This window comes from Rhipicephalus sanguineus, chromosome 4 (genome assembly GCF_013339695.2).
Source record: "Rhipicephalus sanguineus isolate Rsan-2018 chromosome 4, BIME_Rsan_1.4, whole genome shotgun sequence".
Classification (NCBI taxonomy): domain Eukaryota; kingdom Metazoa; phylum Arthropoda; class Arachnida; order Ixodida; family Ixodidae; genus Rhipicephalus; species Rhipicephalus sanguineus.
The window spans coordinates 182,446,922-182,471,757 of NC_051179.1; the positions used below are offsets into that span (position 1 = coordinate 182,446,922).

General features: G+C 47.9%; 1 protein-coding gene across 1 annotated transcript in view; it reads left to right on the top strand.

The window, feature by feature from the left end:
* The window catches only part of LOC119390948 (sodium-dependent serotonin transporter), a 256,502-nt gene that overhangs the window by 17,416 nt on the left and 214,250 nt on the right, over positions 1-24,836 (top strand). Inside the window, exon 2 of the mRNA XM_037658659.2 lies at positions 23,809-23,943. Within this exon, the coding sequence (XP_037514587.2) occupies positions 23,809-23,943 (135 nt within the window). The remainder of the gene's footprint in view (positions 1-23,808; positions 23,944-24,836) is intronic.

A 24,836-nucleotide genomic window follows, 5' to 3' on the forward strand; every position in this document is an offset into this window, starting at 1 on the left:
TCTCTTATATCAATGTACACTAAGCATTCAGTTATTTCTGTAAGGGCGCGTTTTACTTTCGTGTTATTCCGATTCCTATGACAGAGGGATCAACCATGTTTTTTTTCTTTAGAGTCCACTAATCGAGCGCGTCTGGCTTAAATCGCCAATGGGCTGCTGCCTTAGAATAAAAAACATTTTTAAGCCGAAAGCTAGGTCTTCAAAGGCATATCAGTAGATAGTGTTACTAGTTTACCAGAAGGTTACTTCAATGCCATTTTTTTATACACAGATTCTGCAACGTCAGTGTGTTTCCATTAGTTCTAGTTCGGCGCCTGTGCTTTGCGACACCTTCTTGAAAGAGTTTCATAACAATTATCTAATTGCATCACACGAACGGTTTTCGCTTAAGGCTTTTAGATCGGTCGTTGATTTTTGATGACCTTGAAAACTAACATTAATCTTGTAACTCTGCGTTCCCTATAGTTTAGCCGCTTTTGGCAGCATGAGGTAGGTATCACTTTTACCCACGAACGTAACGCAGCCAGAAATTATTCTTGGGGGAGGGGGGTTCAGCCATACTTTATGTGTGGTCGTGCATGCGTTTCAATGTGTGCGCGCATATAAACGCATACAAAATTGAAAAAAACATTCGGGAGGGGGGGTAAGGTTAATCCCCCTAACCCTTCTTCCCCTCCCTGGCTACGTCAGGGCCATGCACGACGTTCGCTTTTGAAGTTAACCTAAATTCTACAACGCAATACGTCTGTTGGTAGTGTAACTTACGTGCGCTGAAAGACCTCTTGCCACATGGTTCCACGAACTCCAAGATGGAAGAAGAGAAACATCATTTCGCATAGCGTTAAGTGGAGCCTACTGTTGAAGAAAAAATACCTTAAAAACCTGTCGGGAGAGCAGGCGTGCGCGTGGATCTCAACGCCGTAGCCCCGAGGCTCCTAGCCTCCAGAAGCCCGCTCGGAAATCCTCGATGGGTGTACGTGGCCGCATGCATCGCGCTATAACTTTCACGATTAGTACTTGCGTGTTTAATAAGGTCACGTAGTGTGCCGGCTGGTCTATGCGAATGGTGTTTCTTGAAATGGTTCAAGTGTTCGAGACAATAAGGTGCTGCAAGGTAGCGATCAACAGAAATTACACGCTGAAATGTGAGTTCATGTGGAGCAAGTCAGCTAGGTCGGCTTCTTGTAGCTCGGATCGTGTGATTTAAAGAACGCGTTTAATAATCGTAGCTGAAGCTTGTCTTTATCTGGCGACAGAAAGAGTCGATATAATGTGCCCGTGTGCCGAATGTCGTCTTCAAACATATTGCAGATATAAAACGCATTTATTGCGCCATTATTAAACTTGCACGTCTTTTGCACCTTTGCTCCCCTAAAACAAAAAGAAAGCTGGCACTAGTATAGATTTTTTAGAGCGTGTATGAGGGATATGCAACAGCTGCTCTCCTCGCGCAGTGGCAAACACCACGCCACAATAACGGGCGACACTGACCAAGCTTGGTTTTCCCTCCGCTCCGCAGCACACTGGAAACAGTACGCAATCAGTCCTTGCGACGATACCCTCACACACCCACGTGGCTTCAGAACCGTGCCATATGCATCTTGACTTTAAGAGCGCGCGAAGGCACGCTCGTACATGCAAGCTTCACGGCCGTGGTACCGACTTCGACGCGTGCTGCAATGATGCCTGCCCCACTGGCACCGCTCATAGTGTGCCGGCATGTATACGTGGACGTCGCAATCAATATGGAGCAATTGGTATAACGACGACAATACGCACATCATTCCTAACTCTTGAGGAGGCTGCTTCAATGGCGCTGGCCATTAATAAGGGAGACAAGCTACATATTCCACCCTCTTCATGCACTCACATGCGTCATGCAGACTTCACGTGCACGGACATCTCCATGCACTGTTACCGAAATTCTGTTTTTCTGCATAGCAGAGGAGCACGGCACTATTTGGTGCTTTGCACGAACGGGTGTACCCGAGAACGAACGGGCCGACCGTATCGCGCGCAGTACTAGATACCGAGCGACAAACGCGTCTCAGGACAGTCATTCACGACTACGAGCAGCCAATAAGGGGAGATGATATAATCTAAGCCCAAAGACTGGGATGACGCACCGCGACGCCACCTAATCCGATGCTGCACAGGCAAAAGTCGAGGAATTGGTTCCAAGTGCAGACAAGCGTACAAGCTACCTGCGCACACTGCACAATAAGCCTCCCAACATATACCGAGACAAATGACCATAGTGCCGAGTGGCACCAACCATGACAGGCATTGCACGTCAGTGCCTTTCGCGTCCTGGTAAGGCGAACACCTCGCCTATACAAACACACTGTTCCTCTAGTCGTGGAAGGCGCAACTCTCAAAACAGGCCCTGGGAAGCCACCTGGCATCGTTGGACCAGGTCTGGCAAGCTGCTATAGCCTGCGGAGTCCTCGACAAAGAACCCCGTCCACTTTAGACGCCAGGAAATTTGGATTAAATAAACGCTTATTCTTCATTTCTGTCATTTTGTTCTTACGCTGCAATCCGTGACAGACTGCCGCGCCTCCTCAGTCCCGACCCACATACCAGTCTAGGGTGGTCGCGGTTGCCACGCCCAGCAGCCTCCAGCCCTGAGCACCGACCATCAATACGTGCAACAAGCTGTGGGGACACACTCTGCGCATGTTCCCGCGGAGTATGGGCCTCGCCATGTTTGAGCGCGGCGTCACACGGCTACACGCTGCATCGCATTCCGATAAACCACAGCGCCACCGCAGCATCACCCGAGGTATGCGTCATCGGCGGCGGTGGCTACTAAAACAGGCTGCCAGGCTTCCAAGATTATTCCTTCGTTACCCCGACGAGGTAGCGTGGGTATGTAAGCTTCGATATTGCTAGCGAACACTCACAAAGGACGACAGAGAAAGAGACAGTACAACCGCTAGACTTCAACTGATTCTCAAACGATATGAAGGGCACAATATATTTCTTTGCGCACACGCAGGTGCTACGCCACAAACAAAGATTTTTCCCAAAAGAAAAAGAGAAATTTTCCGCTGCCTATGGGTACCGCCAGTTCGCACGTGATTTCTTCTTACACATAGTCCAATTCTTTTTTCGACAACGCGATGGACGGAGTGCTGACACATGTGTTACCCATCCAGTGAATTTCGACAGCCTCTACTACTTCCTGCTTTCTTTGTTCTCCTCCAATGTGCATCAAAGAAGTGGCGTCATATGCTGGTGTACGCCCCTCGCATTTCTTGCAGTCCATCGCCAATAAACCCCTCCCTGCAGGCGATCTGTTTCACGGGCGTGCGCATATGCTGGAGGTACCAGCCACGTTCCGAAAAAGAGCTTCTTAATTATGCATCAGCCCATTCGAAGCTGGAAGTCCTGTCCGCAAAATGTTCAGGCAAGCTTGAGTGGACAACTTGTACGTCTTCATAAGGCGGACTGCCCTCGTGAAACCGTGATGTCGGTTGCTGAAGCGCTCTTGAGGGAGCTCAAAGATAGCTTTAGAGGGAAAGCGGCCAAGGTGGACTCGGACAAACGCATGCTACGGTTTTCATTCCCGTACATTCACGGCGTTTCCCACCGGCTATAAAAGTGGCGCAAAATTGCTATCTTGGCGTCTTGTTCACGGCTCTTTATAAGCTGGCGCGGCTCTGTTCCACTGTGACGGAACCTGGGAAGCCGCGGTGTGCTAAGAAACACCAATCGAAATTTACAGTTTGTAGGACAGGAGTCCTGTACACACTTCCACTTGCTTGCGGCAAGGTGTATATTGCCCGACGGGCAGATGCGTCAATGAAAGGCTCAGGGAGCATAGTACGGCTGTTCGATCATTTGCAGGAAGTGGTTCATTGGCGATGCACTGAAAGAAGTGCGAGGGGTGTACCCCAGCATACGACGCCACTTCAGTAATGTACAGTGTCGTCCACTCTTAGGGTGAACACGGATCAGCATGGCCGCGCTCTGCGCATCGAAACGAAACGGCGCAGACGCTTGGGAACGTGCTCCTCTTGCTGTACTACAGGGAAGCGATCACGGGCGTGCCAGCACCGGCGTTGGCTGGATGCACTGGCGCTCCGCAGAGCGCGGCCACGCTGAGCCGTGTTCACCCTAAGAGTGGACGGCACTGTACGCTGGAGGGGAATAGTGAAAGACGGAAATAGTAGAGGCTGTCAAAATTCACAGGCCGGGTGACACATGTGTCAGCACTCCGTCCATCGCGTTGTCTGAAAATAAATTGAACTATCTGTGTAAGAAGAAACCACGTGCGAACTGGCGGTACCGATAGGCGGTGAAGAGTTGCTCTTTTTCTTTTAGGAGAAAGCTTTGTCTGTGACGTAGCACCTGCGTGTGCGAAAAGAAATATATTTTGCCCTTCATGTCGATTAAAAATCGATTGAAGTCTAGCGGTTGTCCTGTCTATTTGTCTGTCGTCCTTTGTGAGTGTTCGCTAGCAATATGGAAGCTTACAGTCAATACCAAATAGCCCAGCTTAATGCATTAAAGAGTTAGCGTCGGTATGCTTGCCCGCTGCTGCTACTAAGCGAATAAACAGTTGTTACGTTTTCATGTTAGGATTCATCCTGCGGTCGACACATCCCACAACTGGTGACCCGGGCAACGGACAGTAACGCACCGCCATGGACGAGCAAGAGGCCCTACAACAACTGCTGGAACTACTCCCAGAGACAGCTCCGCACACCCCAGGAGCTAATGCAGAAGGAAGCGCAACAGCTTCTGGAACGGCCGCGTCAACACAATCATTCCGTGCAGCAGCATCTTGGCGACGCCTCCTAACCTCTTGCCGTGCCTGTCGGCTGTGCTGAGCACTTCAGAACATCTGCAAACGGCATCCCGCACGTTCCACCACACGGAATCTGGCGGCTGGCTGTGAAGCGTCCACCATTTCGGGCGGACTCGCACGAGGTATGGTTCGACCAACTCGAGGCCCAATTCTTTCTGGCGCGTATCACACAAGATCGGACCCGCTACGATTGCGTCGTCGCCAGCCTAGACACCCGCTACGCCAATGAGGTCTGGGAAATCCTTGCCAACCCGCCGACGGCCAACTTTTACGAAGACCTCCAGACCAAGCATCGGCTCAGATTTTTGGCCCGCTACAACCTTCTTCCGGACTGCCGCCACGACCGTCTCATTGATGCGACAATGGGACATTCTTCACCAGGCCACAGAACGACCACCCATCAGCCAAGCATCAAATTACTCAATGTTGAAAATCATTCGCCGTACCACGCTATCCTCACCGAATCCCGGTTTGAGGTCCCCCAGCAGGCTGCCACAAGTGCAGCACACCACTGTACACTACAGCCACTGTACACACTCTCCAGGCACCCCGCTTTTCTACCGCGCTGGTCGCCTTGCCCAGGACCACATGCGCATAGAAAAAGCAGCGTTGAAAGCCATGCTCCGCGAAGAAATCGTCCGTTGCCCCGACGACCCATGGGCCTCGCAACTTCATCTTGTCACGAAAAAGACCGAAGGCTGGCGGCCCTGTGGGGACAACCGTGCCCTCAACGCGCGCACCCTCCCGGACAGGTATCCCATTCACCCCATACTGGACTTCGCCCATCGCATCCACGGCTGCCACGTCGTCACCGTGCTAGACTTGTGAAGGCCTACATGGAGATACCCGTCAATCCGGACAACGTCCTGAAAACTGCAATTATTACTCCATTTGGCTTGTTCGAGTTTCCCTTCATGAGCATTGGCCTAAGGAACGCTGGGAAAACGTTTCAGTGCTAAATTGATGAAGTCGTCCGCGGCCTCGACTTCTGCTTCGTCTACCTTGACGACATAATTGTATTTTTCCGGAACGCCGAAAAACACCACAGTGTCCTTCGTTTACTGTTCAAGCGCCTCGATGACCACAGGCTACGTCGTCAAAATCGAAAAGAGCACGTGTGGCGCTTCCACCGTCCGCTACCTAGGCCTCGAAGTTTCATCAGAGGGTATACTAATCACGGTGTAAGAATATACTCAGGTGATGACACTCTTCCCCCAACGCATGGGAAACCGCAATCCGCGCGCGTCCAGATAATGTTCGGGTTCTTATCAGATGACTTGCAGAGGGCGCTACGAAAAGCGGGGCAGTCATCTCCATAGCGACGCGCATGCTGCTGATAACGTGCAATTTTTGTGCCATTTCGCTGGATAATGTGCATCCGCCAAGCGGCGTCGAGGGGCGAAATCGAGAGAGCAACAGGAGAGGGAACGGCGAGAGCGGCGGCGATGACGCAGCACCACCGTGATTCGGCTACTCGCGGGCGCTCTCCGCCTCAAGCCATTAGATGGCGCACCGCTCAACGGACCGACAACCGAACATTTTCTGGCCGCTTAGGCGCGCGCAGTGTACAACACCTGAATATTCTTACACCGTGGTACTAATGCACGCCATGTATCTCAGACCTGTAATGTTACCCTCAACCCACCACCGCTAAAGACCTTCGCCGTTTCCTCGGCATGCTGAAATTTTACAGGCGTTTCTTGCCGCACGCCGCCGGCTACCAAAGTCCCCTCCATCATATCTTGGCTGGTCTACGAGGAAACCAACCCGTCACGAGGACACCGGTCTTAGCGCAACCTTTAGAAGCACGTAGATCTTCTCTCTGCACCGTGACGCTTCTCTCCCATTTCGTGCCAGACGCTCCCTTGTGGCTTCTCACGGACGCCTCTACCTTCGCCGTCGGCGTCGGCCTCATGCAATGCGTAGACAGCACCTGTTGGACCTTGGTGTTCTTTGCCAGGAAATTCTCAGCACAGAAAACAACCTCTTCTACGGCCAGTTCCACCGACAAAACCACGAACCCGGCCTCGACGAGTTCGCCAGCTTACTAGACAGAACGTCTGGCGATATTCGAGGCAGTGCAACACTTTCGCCACATTCTCGAAGCACAGCCCTGCACTATCTATACCGACCACAAACCTCTGACCTACGCCTTCTCTAAGCGCCGCTACGAACTCCAGCCGGTGCACCAGAACCAGATTTCGTTCAGGGCACAGTTTACCACCGACATCCAACATGTCAGCGCGAAAGACAGCGTGGTCACCGACGCAATTTTACACGTGGCACCTATCAGCTCTTCGCAGGTTACAGCTGACGTCCTCGCCGACGCTCAGACTACGCCCGCACTTAATGGCGAGTGCTCTACAGCTGCGACAAGTCTCCATACCTGGGTCGACAACCACTATCTATTGCTACATGTCGACAGGACGAAGCAGGCCCTACGTACCCCTGTCCCATCACCGTGGCCTTTTCAACCACCAGTGCAATCTCAGCCATCCCGCCATACGCACCTCTACACGCCTCGTGGCTGACCACTATGTCTGGCCCTCCATGCTGCGGAATTGCCGCACCTGGGCACGCTCCTGCATTCAGTGCCAACGCGCTAGTCACCAGGCACATCATTTCACCGCTCGGAGCATTCCCTCAGCCCTCTGGTCGGTTTCAGCACGCCAACCGTGACATCATAGGACCCTTCCCCCAAGTTGGACCCTATCGCTACTGCCTCTCCGCCATCGATAGGTATACTGGATGGCCTGAGGCATAACCCATCGAGGGAATCACCACAGAAGTCGTCGCCTCGGCCTCCTTCCCTAGCTGAATCGCTCGTTTCCGCCTCCTCGCCGCGTCACCACGGACCAAGGACGACAGGTCAAATCGCATCTTTCCGTGCCCCTCGGGCTGACCATCGGGTTTGAGCACTTGATGACCACCAGTTACCACCCTTGCGCCAGCAGCATGATTGAACGCTGTCACCTACAGTTCAAAGCAACCATCATGTGCCACGAAGACTCAACCTGGCTCGAGGCCATCCCAGTCGTCGCCCTAGGTCTTCGCGCCACTTTCAAGCCGCACATTCAGGTTACACTAGCAAAGCTCTTATACGGGGAACCGCACCGTCTCCCAGGCAAATTTCTTGCTGCACTGTCATCGAACACCGCAGCGTGAGATCCCACCGATTTCGTGCCCGGCTCCGACGTACCATCCCCGCTCGACGCCCATCATCCACAGCTCACCACAGTAAGCCTGCACCTTTCGTCTTTAAGGTGCTAGCAACGTGCACGCACGCTTTCCGCCGCGACGACACCGTCTGCAGGCTATTACAGCGACCCTACAGTGCACCGTTCCTGATTGACCATCGCGACGGCAAAAACGTCACCCTGCGCTTGAACGGGAATGACGTCCGCGCTTCCATCGACCGGCTGAAGCCAGCGCACATCGCTTCCGACGAACCAAGCAACACCAATGCACCCAGAGGCACCCATCTACAATGGACATCGCGTACGACCCGCAGATTTTTACTAGCCCTGGTCGCTCTCCACTCCGTGGGGGGAGGGGGGGTGATGTGGTTACAGACTCTGCGCATATCCTCCCTTCTTCGTCTTCTTTTTAGTCGTCTGCCAGTCCACTTACGCCAATGCCTACGTCCTCGTTGCCCTTGCCGCTCGTTTCGTCATTTTATTGCGATAACGATTATATGGGCACTCTCGGCTAGTTTTTGCCGTAGGCGTCGCCATTGCCGTCATGTCTCGTATATGTATATGTATCTATAAATATATAAAAGCCACAAAGAAAAATATTTCACGAAATTATATTCCGAACCACAGATCCGAACCTGCGTTGCGTCGCTCCGCAGCGCGCGGCGTCAGACGACTCGGCCACGGAGGGTACGTCTTTCAGCATACTAAAGGCGAGATATTTATATAGGGAACCCAAGCTCAAGTTTGCAGTGCGACAACAGCGCCGCGCTGTGGCTCTGGAGAGAAGCTCTGGTGCAACTGGGGGCATGCGCGGCCGACACAGCCTGTTTGTCGATAGCAGGAACACGCCCGCGCGCGCTTCCGCGCGTTCCGCAGTCGGTGCGGGGAACTGGGGCGCCGTGCCGGCAGCTTGGTAAGCTGAGCCGAGAGGCTTGCTGTGCAAAACTGCCTTTCCGCGTTGGCAGAGGCGACACCGCGGAAGCGAGGTCCGAAGTATTGCTGTGTCGTGGGCTGCCACAACAGTGCAGACAACACCAAGGAACGCGAGTCACGTGTGAAACTGTATAGTTTCCGGGCATGTCGCACGAGAAATAAAGGCGACAAGCGTGGATCAGCGCAGTAAGGAGAATCAAGTATGTCCTAGTTGATAGCACTGCCTCGCCTTCTGTTTTGGCTGTCTCAGCTCACCACTTTCGTTCGTTTCGACTACCTGTATCAGTACGTAACGCGGCGCATGCAAGCAACGACTACAGTAATGATTACTCGCTGTCTTCTCGCATTGTGAAAGTCCAGTTACGGTTGTAGCTGAAACAACTTTGTGTTTTGATTCCCCGTGTTCGTGAGACCTACCCGTCGCCGAACATTCCAACTAGCGTTATACCGCGGTTAGCGTTGCGCGGTTGGTTGAATTCAACTGAACTCGGCACATTGTCAAAAGTTCGGCGCCTGCAATTTACGCTTCGAGAAGGCTGCTTTATCACGCCGGAACGGAGGTGTTCGTGCAGCTGGTTTTATACGCCAGTAAAGTCGATATTCTCATAAAAAAAATCACAGCATATCCACTGAGTGAATGATGATGAGTGGGCGAAGCTGCGGAGGTTCATCGGTAAACCGTGAATCTTCCGTGAATTCTGCCCAGTACATCATCACCGACGTGAGATCGGGCGCGTTTATACTAAAGGTTCGATGAGAGCTATGACTACTTGCAGCTCACTTTAATTTTACATGTACGCTGTGAATTTTCATTGTTTAATCACGCACAGGAGAAATCGCACAAACGCACTACCTTGGAGGTCAAAATCCAGTGCCTATATATACGGGGTGGTCAGTGAACGGTTGTGCAGCGCGAGCGGTCGGTTTTTTCAATCAAGAAAAAAGGAGAAACATCTGGCGTCTTTCTTTAAGCAGCTGGCGTCTTTTAGTTTTGCTTTAGAAACATCTGGCGTCTTTTCGTTTTGCTTTTGGAAAAGATCTGGCGTCTTTCGTTTGTTTATTTCATCAATCAACGGCGTTTTGAACAAAATTTTTATTGTTTAATCACGCACAGGAGAAATCTCACCAGGCACTACCTTGGAGGTAAACAATTGCTGCTAATGGGGATGAGAGACAGAAGAAGTCGGCTTTTAGCTAACACTTACACTTCTACTTCTACTAACGTTTCCTACTGGAACATGCTAATGGCTGCTAATGGCTGCTAATGGGGAATGAGAGACAGAAGAATTCGGCTTTTAGTTAACGCGCATAGTGCGAATTTTTTATTGTTCAACAACGCACAGGAGAAATCTCCCACCGGCACCACCTTGGAGGTCAAGATCTGGTACTAGCGTTAAGACTGGTTACGCACTACGACGGGGAGGAACGGGTGCCGCTTTAAGGAGCTTCGCCCCTAAAAGAGAGTGCAAGCATGACGCGAGAGCCGAAAAAATGAGGCGAGCAGTTCAACTTCCCTCGCAGTGGTTAAAGCTCTGCTAGCTGCCTCGCGTCTAAATCGGCGGGTGATGCTCCAGTGGCACGGAGGTCTCGACTCTTGCCTCAGGCTTTTCTAGTACCATGGCCGCATAATTTCTTTTTAATGCGAATGCATTTCTTAGTCGGGCTATGTAAGGCATCCGGCGTTGTCCGCGCGGCGGCAGGTGTTATCTCTCCGCTCTCACTCCCTCTCCCATAGCAACAGCTGCGGGCGCGCGCGCTTATCCTCGCCTCTAGCAACCGGAGCATGTGGTGCGAGAGAGTGTAGGTGAGGGTAGGTGCAGTGCTTCGCCGCTCCTTCTCTCGCCGTTCGCTCTCTCTCCTCCCTGCGCCCCACTCTCCCGTCCGCTCGCGCCTCACTCTAGACCGTTCGCTGTCTGGGCGCCTCTCAAGAACATCCGGAAATGGGTGCTCGAGACGCCGCTGTGAAACGCCAACGGCGACTACAAGGCTGAGATTATGGCCGTCAGGTACAATGACAACACAAACAGGTGCTGATGGATGTGTAAATAAATGGTTACGGTACAAATCCTCGTCTCGTCATTAATTTACGCCATTAAAATTACTACGCCGTGTACTCTCGGCGCAAGAAATGCATTCGCATTTCCTCACGATTTCCTTCGGGGAGGTGGGGGCATTTTTTTTTCGCACGCCGCGAACGTTTGTTCACAAAAGTACACGGCTGCTACTGCAAGCATGCCATATCAAAACAATAATCTTATCTTCATACTCCACAACGCACAACATCCATAGCGTGCAGGGCTTCACTTTGCTGTTCATATGGACCATTACGTATCTTCAACATGACAGAATGAGTCGTACATCGAGGTATACGTCCTAGAAGGTGTTATCGCGCTTTGAAAATGCATTTTGCATTGAGTAGGGCGTCGTTGTCGTCGATCGTCTGCTCTTCACCTTAAACGTGATTGACGAGCCTTTCTCCTTTTATCAAGTTCGCTTTTCGGAAGTGCCTGTACAGCTCGGAGATCATTTTGAAGCCGCGCTGCTGGCGGTAGATTGTGAGGCGACGCGAATGTACCGCGAGAGCTCTACACGTGCGCGGAAGCGAGCGGCGGCGCGGCGTCGAGAATGGAGAACCCTCGTTGCATGCTACCAATTTCTCTTTTTCTGCCAGAGATGGCGCTGCCTATCAAGAGCAGCGTAGAAAGCCGTATAAAAGTGCTTACAGGAGAGGGAAATACCACACAGTTGGCGAAAAAGTAGAATGAACTTAATCTATAAAGGCAGGGAAGAAAAGGATAACATTCGCTCGTATAGACCGCTAACCATTACATCGGTGCTATACAGGTTGGCGATGCAGGCAGTAAAATTAAAAATAGAAGCGCGGGTAGAACAAAATGATATTTTGGGAGAACTTCAGAATGGATTTCGAATCGACAGGCAGTTAGACGATAATCTGTTTGTTCTTACCCAGTGTATAGAAATATCGAAAATAGAAAACAGGCCCTTATACGTAGCTTATCTAGATATTACCGGGGCGTATGACAACGTTAATCAGGAAATTTTGTGGGATATACTGAAAGAAGTGGGCATAGGTGACGACTGTATACAGCTTTTGAGGGAAATATACCGAGAAAATACAGTTTGCATAGAATGGGAAGGAATAAGTAGCAAGGACAGCGTTGAAATTAGCAAGGGGCTGAGTCAGGGATATCCTTTGTCCCCGCTGTTATTCATGCTGTACATGGTGAGGATGGAAAAAGCGCTAGAAGGTAGCAACATTGGATTTAATTTGTCACACAAGCAGGTCGGCACGATGGTTGAGCAGAAGCTTCCAGGTCTATTTTATGTTGATGATATTGTCTTATTTGCGGACAGTCAAGATGATATACAGCGACTGGCAGATATATGCGGAAGGGAATGTGAGGATCTAGGACTAGGATTTAGTGCAACAAAATGTGGATTGATGGTATTCAATGATCACGAAGACCATGCGGTCTGTATACAGGGCCAAAAAATACCGAGGGTAAGGGAGTACAAGTACCTCGGAGTATGGTTAAATGAGGCGGATAGATATATGGAGGTACAAGAGAAAGCATCGGTAGCAAAGGGACAGAGGAATGCTGCAATTATGAAGCACAGAGGTTTATGGGGGTACAATAGGTACGAGGTGCTTCGAGGGCTCTGGAAGGGTGTGATGGTCCCGGGACTTACACTTGGGAACTCAGTGGTGTGCATGAAGTCAGAGGTACAATCAGGAATGGATGTAAATCAAAGGACGGTGGGCCGCCTCGCGTTGGGCGCTCACGGGAAGACGACAAATGAGGCTGCAAAGGGTGATATGGGATGGACAGGCTTTGAAGTGCGGGAAGCTCAGAGCAAAATGACATTCGAAGAGAGGCTGAGGAAAATGAAGAAGAGTAGATGGGCAGAGAAGGTTTTCAGGTATTTGTACAGAAAAAGCGTTGACACGCAGTGGAGAAAAAAATCACAGCATATCCACGGAGTGAATGATGATGAGTGGGCGAAGCTGCGGAGGTTCATCGGTAAACCGTGAATCTTCCGTGAATTCTGCCCAGTACATCATCACCGACGTGAGATCGGGTGCGTTTATACTAAAGGTTCGATGAGTTATGACGACTTGCAGCTCACTTTAATTTTACATGTACGCTGTGAATTTTCATTGTTTAGTAAACCATTGCTTTAGAAAACATCTGGCGTCTTTCGTTAAGCAGCTGGCGTCTTTTCATTTTGCTTTAGAAACATCTGGCGTTCTTTCGTTTTGCTTTTACAAAACATCTGGCGTCTTTCGTTGGTTTATTTCATCAATCAACGGCGTTTTGAACAAAATTTTTATTGTTTAATGACGCACAGGAGAAATCTCACCAGGCACTACCTTGGAGGTAAACAATGGCTGCTAATGGGAATGAGAGACAGAAGAAGTCGGCTTTTAGCTAACACTTACACTTCTACTTCTACTAACGTTTCCTAGTGGAACATGCCAATGGCTGCTAATGGGGAATGAGAGACCGAAGAATTCGGCTTTTAGTTAACGCGCACGCTGCGAATTTTTTATTGTTCAACAACGCACAGGAAAAATCTCCCACCGGCACCACCTTGGAGGTCAAAGCGTAAGAATGGTTACGCGCTACGACTACTACTACGACTACGAGGGACGAACGGGTGCCGCCTTTAGGAGCTTCGCCCCTAAAAGAACTAGGAGGCTCACCAGTAAATATGCGGCTAGCAGTGCGGGCGATATGGCAACAAGGAGCATTAAGCGGAAGGTCAGAGAGGCGGAGAGGACTTATTGGATGGCAGCGATGGAAAAGAAGCCGGCTCTGAGTAACTACCGAAAAGGAAAAAACGAAATAAGGAGGGAAAGGTTTTATGATAATTCAAGGGGAAGCGCTTTACTGTTTGAAGCAAGGTCGGGCTGCCTTAGAACGCGTAGTTATAAAGCGAGATTCAGTAACGAAGAAGAACAATGTACATGCTGCGGGGGAACTAAGGTAACGATGGAACATGTACTGATTGAATGTGGTGATATTCACCCAGGTATACGTGTGGGCACGAGTCTACATGAAGCCTTGGGTTTTAGGGACAACAGTGGAAAGCTGAACACGTCCGCGATAGAAATAAGTAAGAGACGGTCAGAATATTGGTGGCAAGAAAAGTAGAGATAAAGAACAAAAATAAATAATGGGGGAAAAATAAGGTCATTCTGCCTTAAGAGGCAGAGAGATAGACCGTGAATTTATATTTTTTTGGTATAATAACATCGATTTAATCAATGTAGATAAGGTATTAGGCCAACATGAAACAAGGAAGCTTTTTTTTCTTTTTTTTTTCTTCGAGCCTGGTGGCAGACATGTCACCGCCCCGTTACAAAGGGGACGCTCATAGCATCCATCCATCCAGCAGTGGACGGGGATAACTGAAGAGAATAGAATCTGGAGTTAGTGAAATGCATAAGCACTGATATTAAAGAATTTGGTCACGATGCCGAAATAATCCTTCTAGGGGACATGAACGCTCGCAAACAAAACCCCAAAAAATTTAAGCAGTCTGTATCCACCTGCGCAAAACCAGAAAACATGGGTTGTCTACATAACTACGAACGGAAGTTATCTCACATGTTTTTTTGAAGGTAAGCGTACTCCGCTTCTATTAGACATATCGAAGGGTGGCTAACACACGTGTCTTTTTCCTGTTTTATAGAGGCAGCCTCAACAAATTTTCCTTGCTTTCTGGTGCTTGTGAGCGAAAAAGACCTGCGTCGCCTCAAAAAGCGGAGAACATCCATTACAACCTTTGCAATGAATTGCCAAGTGTGTGTACGGCGTGCCTTTTAAGGAGCTCAGGTGCTCTCTGAAACGTACATTCAGGCAGCGCCCCGTCTGTCCATTGTATGAAGCACCACATGAGAAGGGTACGCGGTACACCACCCATGACTGACACTCAACGAACTTCTTCCGATGATTCACGCCACACCCGTTTTTTGCTCTTGTTTCTTTTTCCTTCACTTTTTTGTCAATGGCTGCACACACCTTACCAAACCTCTTTTTCGCTGAAAGGAGCACGCGTACACCATATCTTGCTGCGACCTTTTTTAACCGGTGTGACACTCCATGCAATTATGGAATAGCCACAAACATATCGGTCACTTTCTGTCGCTCAATAGCATGCGCACCACCAGCCAGCTCCATTTTTATCTTGCGCAAAATTCTGCTTGCCGCCGAAAGTAGAACTTCATCCGGAAACCCGGCTTCACGCAGCCGGTTCACCTGCCTAACGAAACTGCACTCTACTCGGTGAAAGCATGATTTAGTGACAGCCGCGTGTAGACAACTAGTGGATATACCACTTTTTACCGAACGCGAATGAGCCGATGAAAACTGCAACAGCGATTTTCTTGTTCTGGGCGAGTAAATCCAACAAACATGGTCTGGAGCGAAGGTTAAACCCAAATCCCAAAACTGAAGAAAATTGTTCTGAGGGACTTCACATGTGAACTTCAAACCAAGACCCCTCTCCTTAAAAACCTTCAGAACATCTATCATGACGCGTGTGGGGTGAAGATCACGCCAACCCACAAGAAAATCATCCACATAACGGAAAATTTTTAGATCGTCCCGTTGTGGATACAGACTGTTTAATATGTTTTGATTTTGTTTTTTTTTTGTTTTTTGAGGACGTTCAAGTGATGTCAATCACTCAATCAATCAATCAAGTTTATTTGGCATTCATTACACGAAGATAATGAACACGAGGACAAGAACAAAAAGCTGCTATATAGCAGCTTGACAAAGGTCCTTGCACCATTTATTGACAGCCAAATAACAACGTACCATATATCGAAACATCTCTAGTGCTACATTTCTACTAAGCATTTCTGGTTCTCATATCTAGCAGAGTAGTTAACAAAAGTAAAGATATACAGCGAAATTAATACATCACAATTATGAAATACACGGTTTGTTTGAGCTAACAAAAGATGTTAAAAATGAAAAACAGTGCATCACGGAAGCGGAAATGTACAATAATGAAAATGCACAGAATATTGCACACAATGAGACATACAAATTTGTACACGCTAAAAGGACTATTATGCATTCATATATAAACATCATAACTACGCTTATGGAAAAATAAAGCATGCGTATAATTCAACTTCAAAAAGAACTGAAATGATTAGAAGAGAAAATGCAACAGGCAAATAGTTTTATAGAAATAGCATGGCGTGCACTACGGCTTTGAAGACAAGTGCTCAACCACGTATCGCTTTACCGCATTTCTTGAAGTGTTTTCTATGCGAATGCCACTTCTTTCAAATTCATTGAGCAAGCATGGCACACGGTATGACAAGCTGCTAATTCCATATTTCGTGCTCGAAAAAGGTATGAGCCACTTGTCTCTCTCCCTTATGTTATATGAGATAGCTTTGGGTAGAGTCAGGGTGCATAACGACATAAAACTTTTGTTGTTGCATCGGAAGTATTTTTGGAATTTTAGAGCGAGGTTAAGATTATAGAACTTCTCATATAATAATATCTAAGGTTTAACGTCCCAAAACCACGATATGATTATGAGAGACGCCGTAGTGGAGGGCTCCGGAAATTTCGACCACCTGGGGTTCTTTAACGTGCACCTAAATCTAAGTACACGGGCCTCAAACATTTTCGCCTCCATCGAAAATGCAGCCGCCGCGGCCGGGATTTGATCCCGCGACCTTCGGGTCAGCAGTCGAGCGCCATAACCACTAGACCACCGTGGCGGGGCTATAGAACTTCTCAAGCGGGCAGATCTTAAGGGTGGGCAATAGCTCTCCAGTGTGGGCGTCATACTGAGCCATTGCTATGTGGCGAACTGCTTTTTTCTGAAGCACACTCAACCTATGTAAATTCACTTTTGTAGTGTCACCCCATACTAAGTGACAATATGTTAAATGAGGGGAAAATAGGGTGTTATAAATCATGCGCTTAACGCTACGCGGTAAAGTATAGTGCAGTCTACAGAGCACCCCACAGGCTTTCGCTGAACGCGTGGCGATATGATCAGCATGATCATTCCAAGTAAGATGATTATTAAAAACAACTCCCAAGGTTTTGACGTTTGATGCAAGTTCTATGCAATCAGATCCAAGCTCCAATCTGAAATCTTTAAAATTATGTCGTTGCGGCGGGGTGAAAAGGAACGCCTTAGTTTTTGCTGTATTCAGTTTTAGTGAATTAACGGAGCTCCACTCGGCCAAGTATTTTAGTGCAGTATTACAGATGACCGAGAGACTATTCATATCGCTTTATCTCAAGAAAATGCTGGTATCATCTGCGTAAACTTTGAAGTTGGCGTCATTAGAAATCTTTGTTATATCATTAATGTAGATGTTGAATAGCATGGGCCCCAGTATGCTACCTTGCGGTACTCCTTGACATATTTCTTGTAGTGTAGATTGTTCTGACATGATGGCAACGCATTGCTTTCTGTGCTTTAAATACGAAATTGATAACGTAAGAGGAGTGTCACGCAGTCCATAATGCTCTAGTTTTGTAAATACAGTGTGGTGATTCAGGCGGTGGAACGCCTTAGAATAGTCTACAAAAATACCCAACATAAACTGTTTATTTTTAAAACTGTTCAAGATTGACTCCTTTTGTGTTAGTAGTGCAAGTTCTGTTGATATTCCTTCACGGAAACCGTACTGCTGCGCCGTTATGATCGAGTGTTTATCACAGAAAGCCGCAATTCTTTTGCAAATTATTTTTCCAATCCTTTTGATATTACAAGGAAAAGAGACACTGGCCGATAGTTCGAGAACGTATTTCTGTCACCATGTTTGAAAATGACGCTCACTTTCGCACATTGCATTTCCTGAGGAAAGATTCCAGCAGATATTGCAAGGTTAAAAATGTAAGTGCAGGTGATAAGATGTGAGCCCCAACCTTATCGGTTTTATCTGTAACCCGTTTATGTCACGTGCTTTGCTATTTTTTAAGGACATAAAAGTTTGAAAGACTTCATCTGAAGTTGTGGGCGCAAAAAAAAAAAGCTGTATGTGCATTGCGCGGACCTAAAAATTGAGTTGCGCAATAATAAAATCGATTTTTTTCCGAACTTGTAAAATACTCGTTAAACTTATCTGCAAGTTCTAGGCCTTTTATGGTCCTGTGATTACGTATTAGCTCAAGCTCATCAGTCTCGCGAATATTGCGGTTTAACAACTGGTTTATTTCGCGCCAAGGCAAGTCGCTCCGACTACTTATTTGACTGAAAGGGTTTTCAAAATAAACTTTTTTATTATGTCTCAAGAACTTTGTTACCTGGTTGCGATATTTCCTGAATACCGCAAACTTACTTGGGTCCCTTGTTTTGACAAAGCTACTATATAGCGAGTTCTTTTGGCGTATCATATCTGCGCACTCATTTTAAGCCAAGGTTTGCGACTTTTCGCACATTTTCGAACGGTTTTAAACTTAAAACACTTCTCATAGACACCTTTCAAAATGTGCAGGAACATGCTATATGCTTTATCAGGGTCAGTACACTGAAACACGGTTGGCCAGTCTACGTTTCCAAGTTCATTACGGTACATGCTTAGCGTTTTACAGTTTATTTCCTGCACAACAAAAGTCTCGGAGTGACGAGCACCAGCAGAAGCTGCACTGAATGGACAGAACATATAGACTGGCAAATGATCCCCCATGTCAGCTATGATAGTACCTGCTTTCGTGTCTTCGTTAGTACAGTTTGTTATAAAAAGGCCAAGGAGGCTATCGAAGTGTTGCTAAGGCGTGTAGGTGTTCTTATCAGATTTCTACAATGAAATGACTGAAGAATAAGTTGCAGATCACGCGCGCATTTGGTATTTTGCAAAAAGGTTAACGTTGAAGTCACCACCTATCGCGAGGTATTGGTAGTTTAGACAGACGAAACTGAGCAGCGTGTCGAGGAAAGGAAAGCATGCGTCGGTACTTCCGTTTGGTGGGTGGTACAAAACAACAAAAACATATTTTTTACATTGCACGCTTAAAACTTCATAATCTGGCGTTATAAGGGAGAATTCTGCTAGCATCGTGCATGACAATTCACTCGATACCAGCTGTAGCACGCCGCCACCGCGACGTGTAGACTTGTTTAAGAAGAAAGTTTGATATCCGGGAACGCAAATCACGTCGTCATCATCAAATCTGTGTTGTGATTGCCAACTATAAGATGCGGATTTTTTCCCATTAACCTATATTTCCTAGTTAGCGCCTGTCCCGTGTGTTCTTTACTGTGTCCTGTTTTCCTCACGCTTCGCTTCGACATAAAAATGTTTGTCATCATATAGTTCACTGGTTGAATGACACATATAAAACGATCAGAAATGGTTTTGTTTTGGTGAGTACTGCGTAGAATAAATGTTAAAAGTACTTTCAAAGGCTTATCAGAATAGATTAATCGAGTTAGTAATGATAAAACATACAATCGCCATTCGTGCATGTACGTGATGAATCTACAATACAGAACCCGTTCTGTCATGCGGCTGGCTCACGGGCTCGCAGGCCGCAACTAGGATTATCGGAGAGCACCAGTGCAGATACGCAATCACGTTCACTGTGTTAAATATTTCGCGGTATGTGCAGTACGACAACGTGTTTTCACATCAGCTTGTGTCCCAGTGTGCTCTTTCCTGAAAGTAGTGAAGGGGCGTGACGGTATGGGAGGAGTCGACTAAACTTTATTGCTGTAGGCGTAAAGACCACCCCGTCTGCCGTACGACTACGATCAAAATAAGGCACGGAAAATACATGACGGTTTGAATCTGCATACAGCTTTGCGCTTGTTTTGCCTGTGCATTTCCCTTGAATATGCATTTTCACTGTTGAATTCACTGCTCACAATCATCTCAAGGCTGACGCGGCATTGCGCAGCATAAGAATGGTGCGTACCGACTTGTTGAATGACGTGGCTTTCTTTGCAACTCGGAAGCGCAATCACCGGCAGCACGCGCTCCGCCGAAGACGCGCGCACGGCAGCACGCAATCACTTCCGCGGGCGAGCCGACGACCTTCGAGGTTTTCAGCGGCCCAACAGGGGAGCATCGGGCGCTGGCGTCGCGCGCGCAAATTTTAGGTTGCCTCGTCTATAGGCTTCCGAAGCAACGCTTAGCGGCGCTGCTGCTCTTGACAGGCAGCGCCATCTCTGGCAGAAAAAGAGAAACTGGGGTGTAAGCAGCGCGCGTTTTCCCTTATCTCCACCGCGTTACCGCTCTCTTCTGTGCACGTGCAGAGCTCTCGCGGCGCCTCACACTGTACCGCCTGCAGTGCGGGTTCAAAAAGATCTCACAGCTGGACAAGCACTTCCGAAAAGCGAACTTGATAAAAGGAGAAAGGCTCGTCAATCACGTTAACGGTGAAGAGCAGACGATCGACGACAACGACGCCCGACTCAAAGCGAAATCCATTTCCCAAGTCGCGATTACACCATGTAGGACGTATACCTCGAGGTAAGGCTCATTCTGTCATGTTAAATATTAATAACGGTCCACATGAACGCCGAACTGAAGCCGTACACGCTATGGATGTTCTGCGGTGTGGACTACGAATCATATGAATGTTGTTTTGATATGGCATGCTTAACAGTAGAAGCCGTGTACATTCGTGAACAAACGTTTGCGGCGTGCGAAAAAAAGAAATTACACGGCCATGGCCCTGTTTCCTGAGAAGGTTAGAGTCAAGTCATCCGTGCCGCTGGAGAATCACCCGCCCATTAGGACGCGAGGCAGCTAGCTGAGCTTTAACCACTGTGAAGCAAGATGAACTGCTCGCCTCGTTTTTTCGGCTCTCGTGTCATGCTTGCAGTCTCTTTTTATGATATCGACTTGACAGGCGTATAAAACCTGCTGCGCGAACGCGGCTACAAAATCGCACAAAGTCAGAAGGTGACAGAAGGTTGCTTCAAGGTTCCATTTGCAAAGCATGTATCAAGTGCCAGTTGTATTTAGCGGCTTAAATATATATCACACTAATAAAGTGACAAAAACAAAGCAAACCTGCAGAACGATGTCAAAGCTTGCTGAAAATGCACGGACGTCCGTTCCGGCGTGATAAAGCAGCCTTCCCGACGCGTGAATTGCAGACGCCGAACTTTTGACAATGTGCCGAGTTCAGCTGAATTCAACCAACCGCGCACCGCTAACGGTATAGCGCGAGTGTGAACGTTGAACAACGACGGGTAGGTCTCACGAACACGGGGAATCAAAACACAAAGTTGTTTCACCTACAATCGTAACTGGACTTTCACAATGCGAGAAGACAGCGTGTAATCATTACTGTAGTCGCTGCGTGCATGCGCCGCGTTACTTACCGATTCAGCTAGTCGAAACGAACGAAAGCGATGAACTCAAACAACCAAAATAGGAGGCGAGACAGCGCTGTCAGCTATCCACGCTTGCCGCCTTTATTTCTCGTGCGACACGACCGGGAAACAATACAGTTTGGCACGTAAATCGCGCGCCTTGGTGTTGTCTGCAGGGTTGCCAGGCTTGGCTACTTTGCGCCAATTTGGCTACTTTTTTTGGCTGATGGCGGCAGAAAAATCGTCTTGGCTACTTGGCTCTTTTCTAGCTACTTTCTTGTCCCCTGGATATGAGCAAAATTATCAATATTTGATAACGTGGCAGCCGCTGAGTATATGGTGCCAAAACAAGGAAGTGAAAGCATGCGTCCAGCTCCGACAATGGAATTTTGCACTTTGATTACGAAGCTAATGAACTTTGATGAAAAGAATGGCGCCGTGGCCTAAGTAGGCGTAAGGGTCAATGGTCGATCATAACTTAAATATAAAAAAACTACACGTTTATAACCTGCCAGTCAAGCAGGCTTCGCATACACACAAAAAGAAATGCTTTTCAATGTGTGGTTGGGACTAGACGAGAACTGTTGCAAGGGGCGTCATTTTGCAGATCAACCATTGCTGAACGCGGCTTCAAACCGCTATTGCAAGTGAACAAGAATCGAAAGCGCTCCGGATTCCGGGTGCTCAGCACTCATCGACATTAGAAATAGGATATGCGACATTCTAAAGACAGCACTAAAAGAAACCAGGACGCAAGAGACAAAGGCGGAATACAAGCGCTCACTAACAACTATTGTTAGTGAGCGCTTGTGTTGCCGCCTTTGCCTCTTGTGTCCTGGTTTTTTTTAGTGCTCTCTTTAGAATGTCGTACTAACTCGCCCAACAAACAATGCTTCTAGGATATACATCGAACTGCTTGTATCATTTATTAGACTTGGGTACGGATTACGACTCTGGATTCGTCATCACCGAAGAAATTTTTGTGACAGTGGCTTCAATTTATGCTTCAATGCAGTGACTGAGATTTTGAGCGAACTCATCATGGCGTAGACTCATTTTTATTGTCGCAACTTCTAGTCATTTCAAGAAAAGTCATGCAACACGCATGAAGAGAGAGTTATGTTTTCATCAGCGCGAACACAGCGTCATCATGCATGAAATGATTGCTAAAGTCAACAATGTGTGCTGGAATCTTAGGAATCATGATTTTGAATTGTTCATGCAGCACATATTTAAATTTCGCCGAAAGTCGTTTGCATTTAGTCATTTAACTAAAGATGTGGAAGGGATTTTCACACATTCGTGGCTACTTTTGTCTATTTTACTGCCCTAGGCTGAAGTTGGCTATATTTTGGCTAGTTTTTGCAATTTTGTGGCTATTTTTTGTCTTTTCGACCTGGCAACCCTGGTTGTCTGCACTGTTGTGGCAGCCCAAGACGCAGGAATACTTCCGACCTCACGTCCACTTCCGTGGGGTCGCTTCTGCCATCGCGGAAATGCGCAGCTTCGCACAGCAAGCCTCTCGGTTCAACGTGCCGAGCTGACGCCCCCCCCCCCCCCCCGTTACCGCACCGACAGAAGAACGCGTGCGCACGTGCGCTACCGCTACCGTGAAAGGGGCTGAGTCGGCCGCGCATAAGCTCCAGATCTTTCCGACAGAGCCGCAGCGCGGCCAGCGCGGTGCTGTCGTCGCGCCGCAAGCTTGAGCTTGGGTTCCCCATACACCATTTACCGTTGCTGATATGCAAAGCTCGGAGTCACTTCAGCGTGTTCTCTGCATCGCCAGCGAGGTGGCACGAAGGGGGCGCTTTAAAGGTCGTCGCCTCGCTCGTTGCGACGCCACACCTATACCACCTTCACTTTGCCCTACAGGGTGTGATCACCCGTGCGCGCGCGCTTAGCTCGTGATGGGGGTGGCTTGTACGCCTTGGGCTTTCCCCGCAAAGTTTGCGTTAAAGTGACAGAGCACATGAAGGTCACGTCGCTCGCTGCAGTGGCCGCGTTGTTGAAAGTCAGCGCTGTGTGTTGCTACCTTCCTCTGTCCTTGTCAGTTGCGCTGTTCGTATATTCAACTATTACCTACCAACTTGCCCAAGTTTCCACGCTTCATAGCGTTAGCGAAAGGAGCGCGGTGCTCAAACGCTAAGAAGTAACAGCTGTGACAGTTGTTAGTTTGCGCTCGTCCTGTGTATACGTATGCGTTCGTTTCGTGCGTCTTTCTTTGTTTTTCGGCAGCGCGCTTCAAGTGTCGAGCTGTGACAGTTGTTGGTGCTCGTCCTGTGTGTGCTCTTTTCGGGCGTCCTTTGTGCTTTCGAGCTGCTTGCCGTTCATCGTGTGACATTCAAATTTCGTGCTATCGCATTCATTGCATCGCCCTTGGGACGAAACTGTGGCGTTTATTTTTACTTTGTCGTTAGCGACAATATGATACTGCAATTGCCCAGTAATACCTCTGCAAGTTTATATTTAACCACGTGATTTTGATTTCGTGTTGTTAAAACAAATGAAATTTCTATTTCCTCATAGGCGCCTTCCTGATTCCGTACACAGTGATGCTGATGTTCGGCGGTCTGCCTCTGTTTTACTTGGAATTGGCCATGGGTCAGTACTACCGCTGCGGCTGCCTGACTATCTGGAAGAACATATTCCCCATCTTTAAAGGTAAGCGTACTTGGCTTGAACATGTCACCTATGCTAGAGTGAGATTACTACAAATCCATTTTTATTTATTTCTTCATTTCATTGCCCACAGGCATTACAGGGGGGAAGGTATACAAAAGAAGAAAAAGAAAAGATACACTGTCGGCCACGAAACCGATCAAACACAGTCACTAACTATTCAATCAAAGTGAGTAGCACAAGTATACATATTACTGGAAAAGCCTAAACGCGCTAATTCTAACCAAACAAGGCAACAGAATGCATCCTAATGGAGGCAGTGTTTGAAGGCGATTGGCTTCATGCGTGGATTGTTTTAGGAAATAAAGACAACTGAAGTGCATTAGCCCTTTGTGCAATCTCGCATGCCTCGAACCTCTGATATGCGCGGTCCGAGACAGTGAGATGCAAGTAGATACTTCGCCTTTTCATTTTCTACACGACAATGCTAAACGGCATTAAAGAACTTCAATCGCTACTTTTATCGACGGTTCTCGAAGTACTCTCAATTCATATTTGCTTCCTAATTATGAGCCCCAATATTTGTGCTGTAAATACCTGATAAAAGCCAAGCCGCTGAATTCTGTACAATTTCCAAGTGAATTCTGCACTTTTTCATTTCTTTGATGGAGTGGTTTCAAGAATGGGTCTAAATTTGGTCCCATGCAATTATTTTTTGGTAGGCAGAGAGAAACATTACGCAGAACGACTAACGCTATCCGAGCCTTCGCTCCAACATAAACAACCTGCTTCTGCCACATTAGCGCATATGTAAAATAAGTACCTAGGTGTTTGTGTTCAGATACTGGTGAATAATGTATACTATTGCTAATATAACTGGGAAAGTGTTTCTTCTTCTCGGTGAATGCCACGTAAACTATTTTATTTAGTTTTAA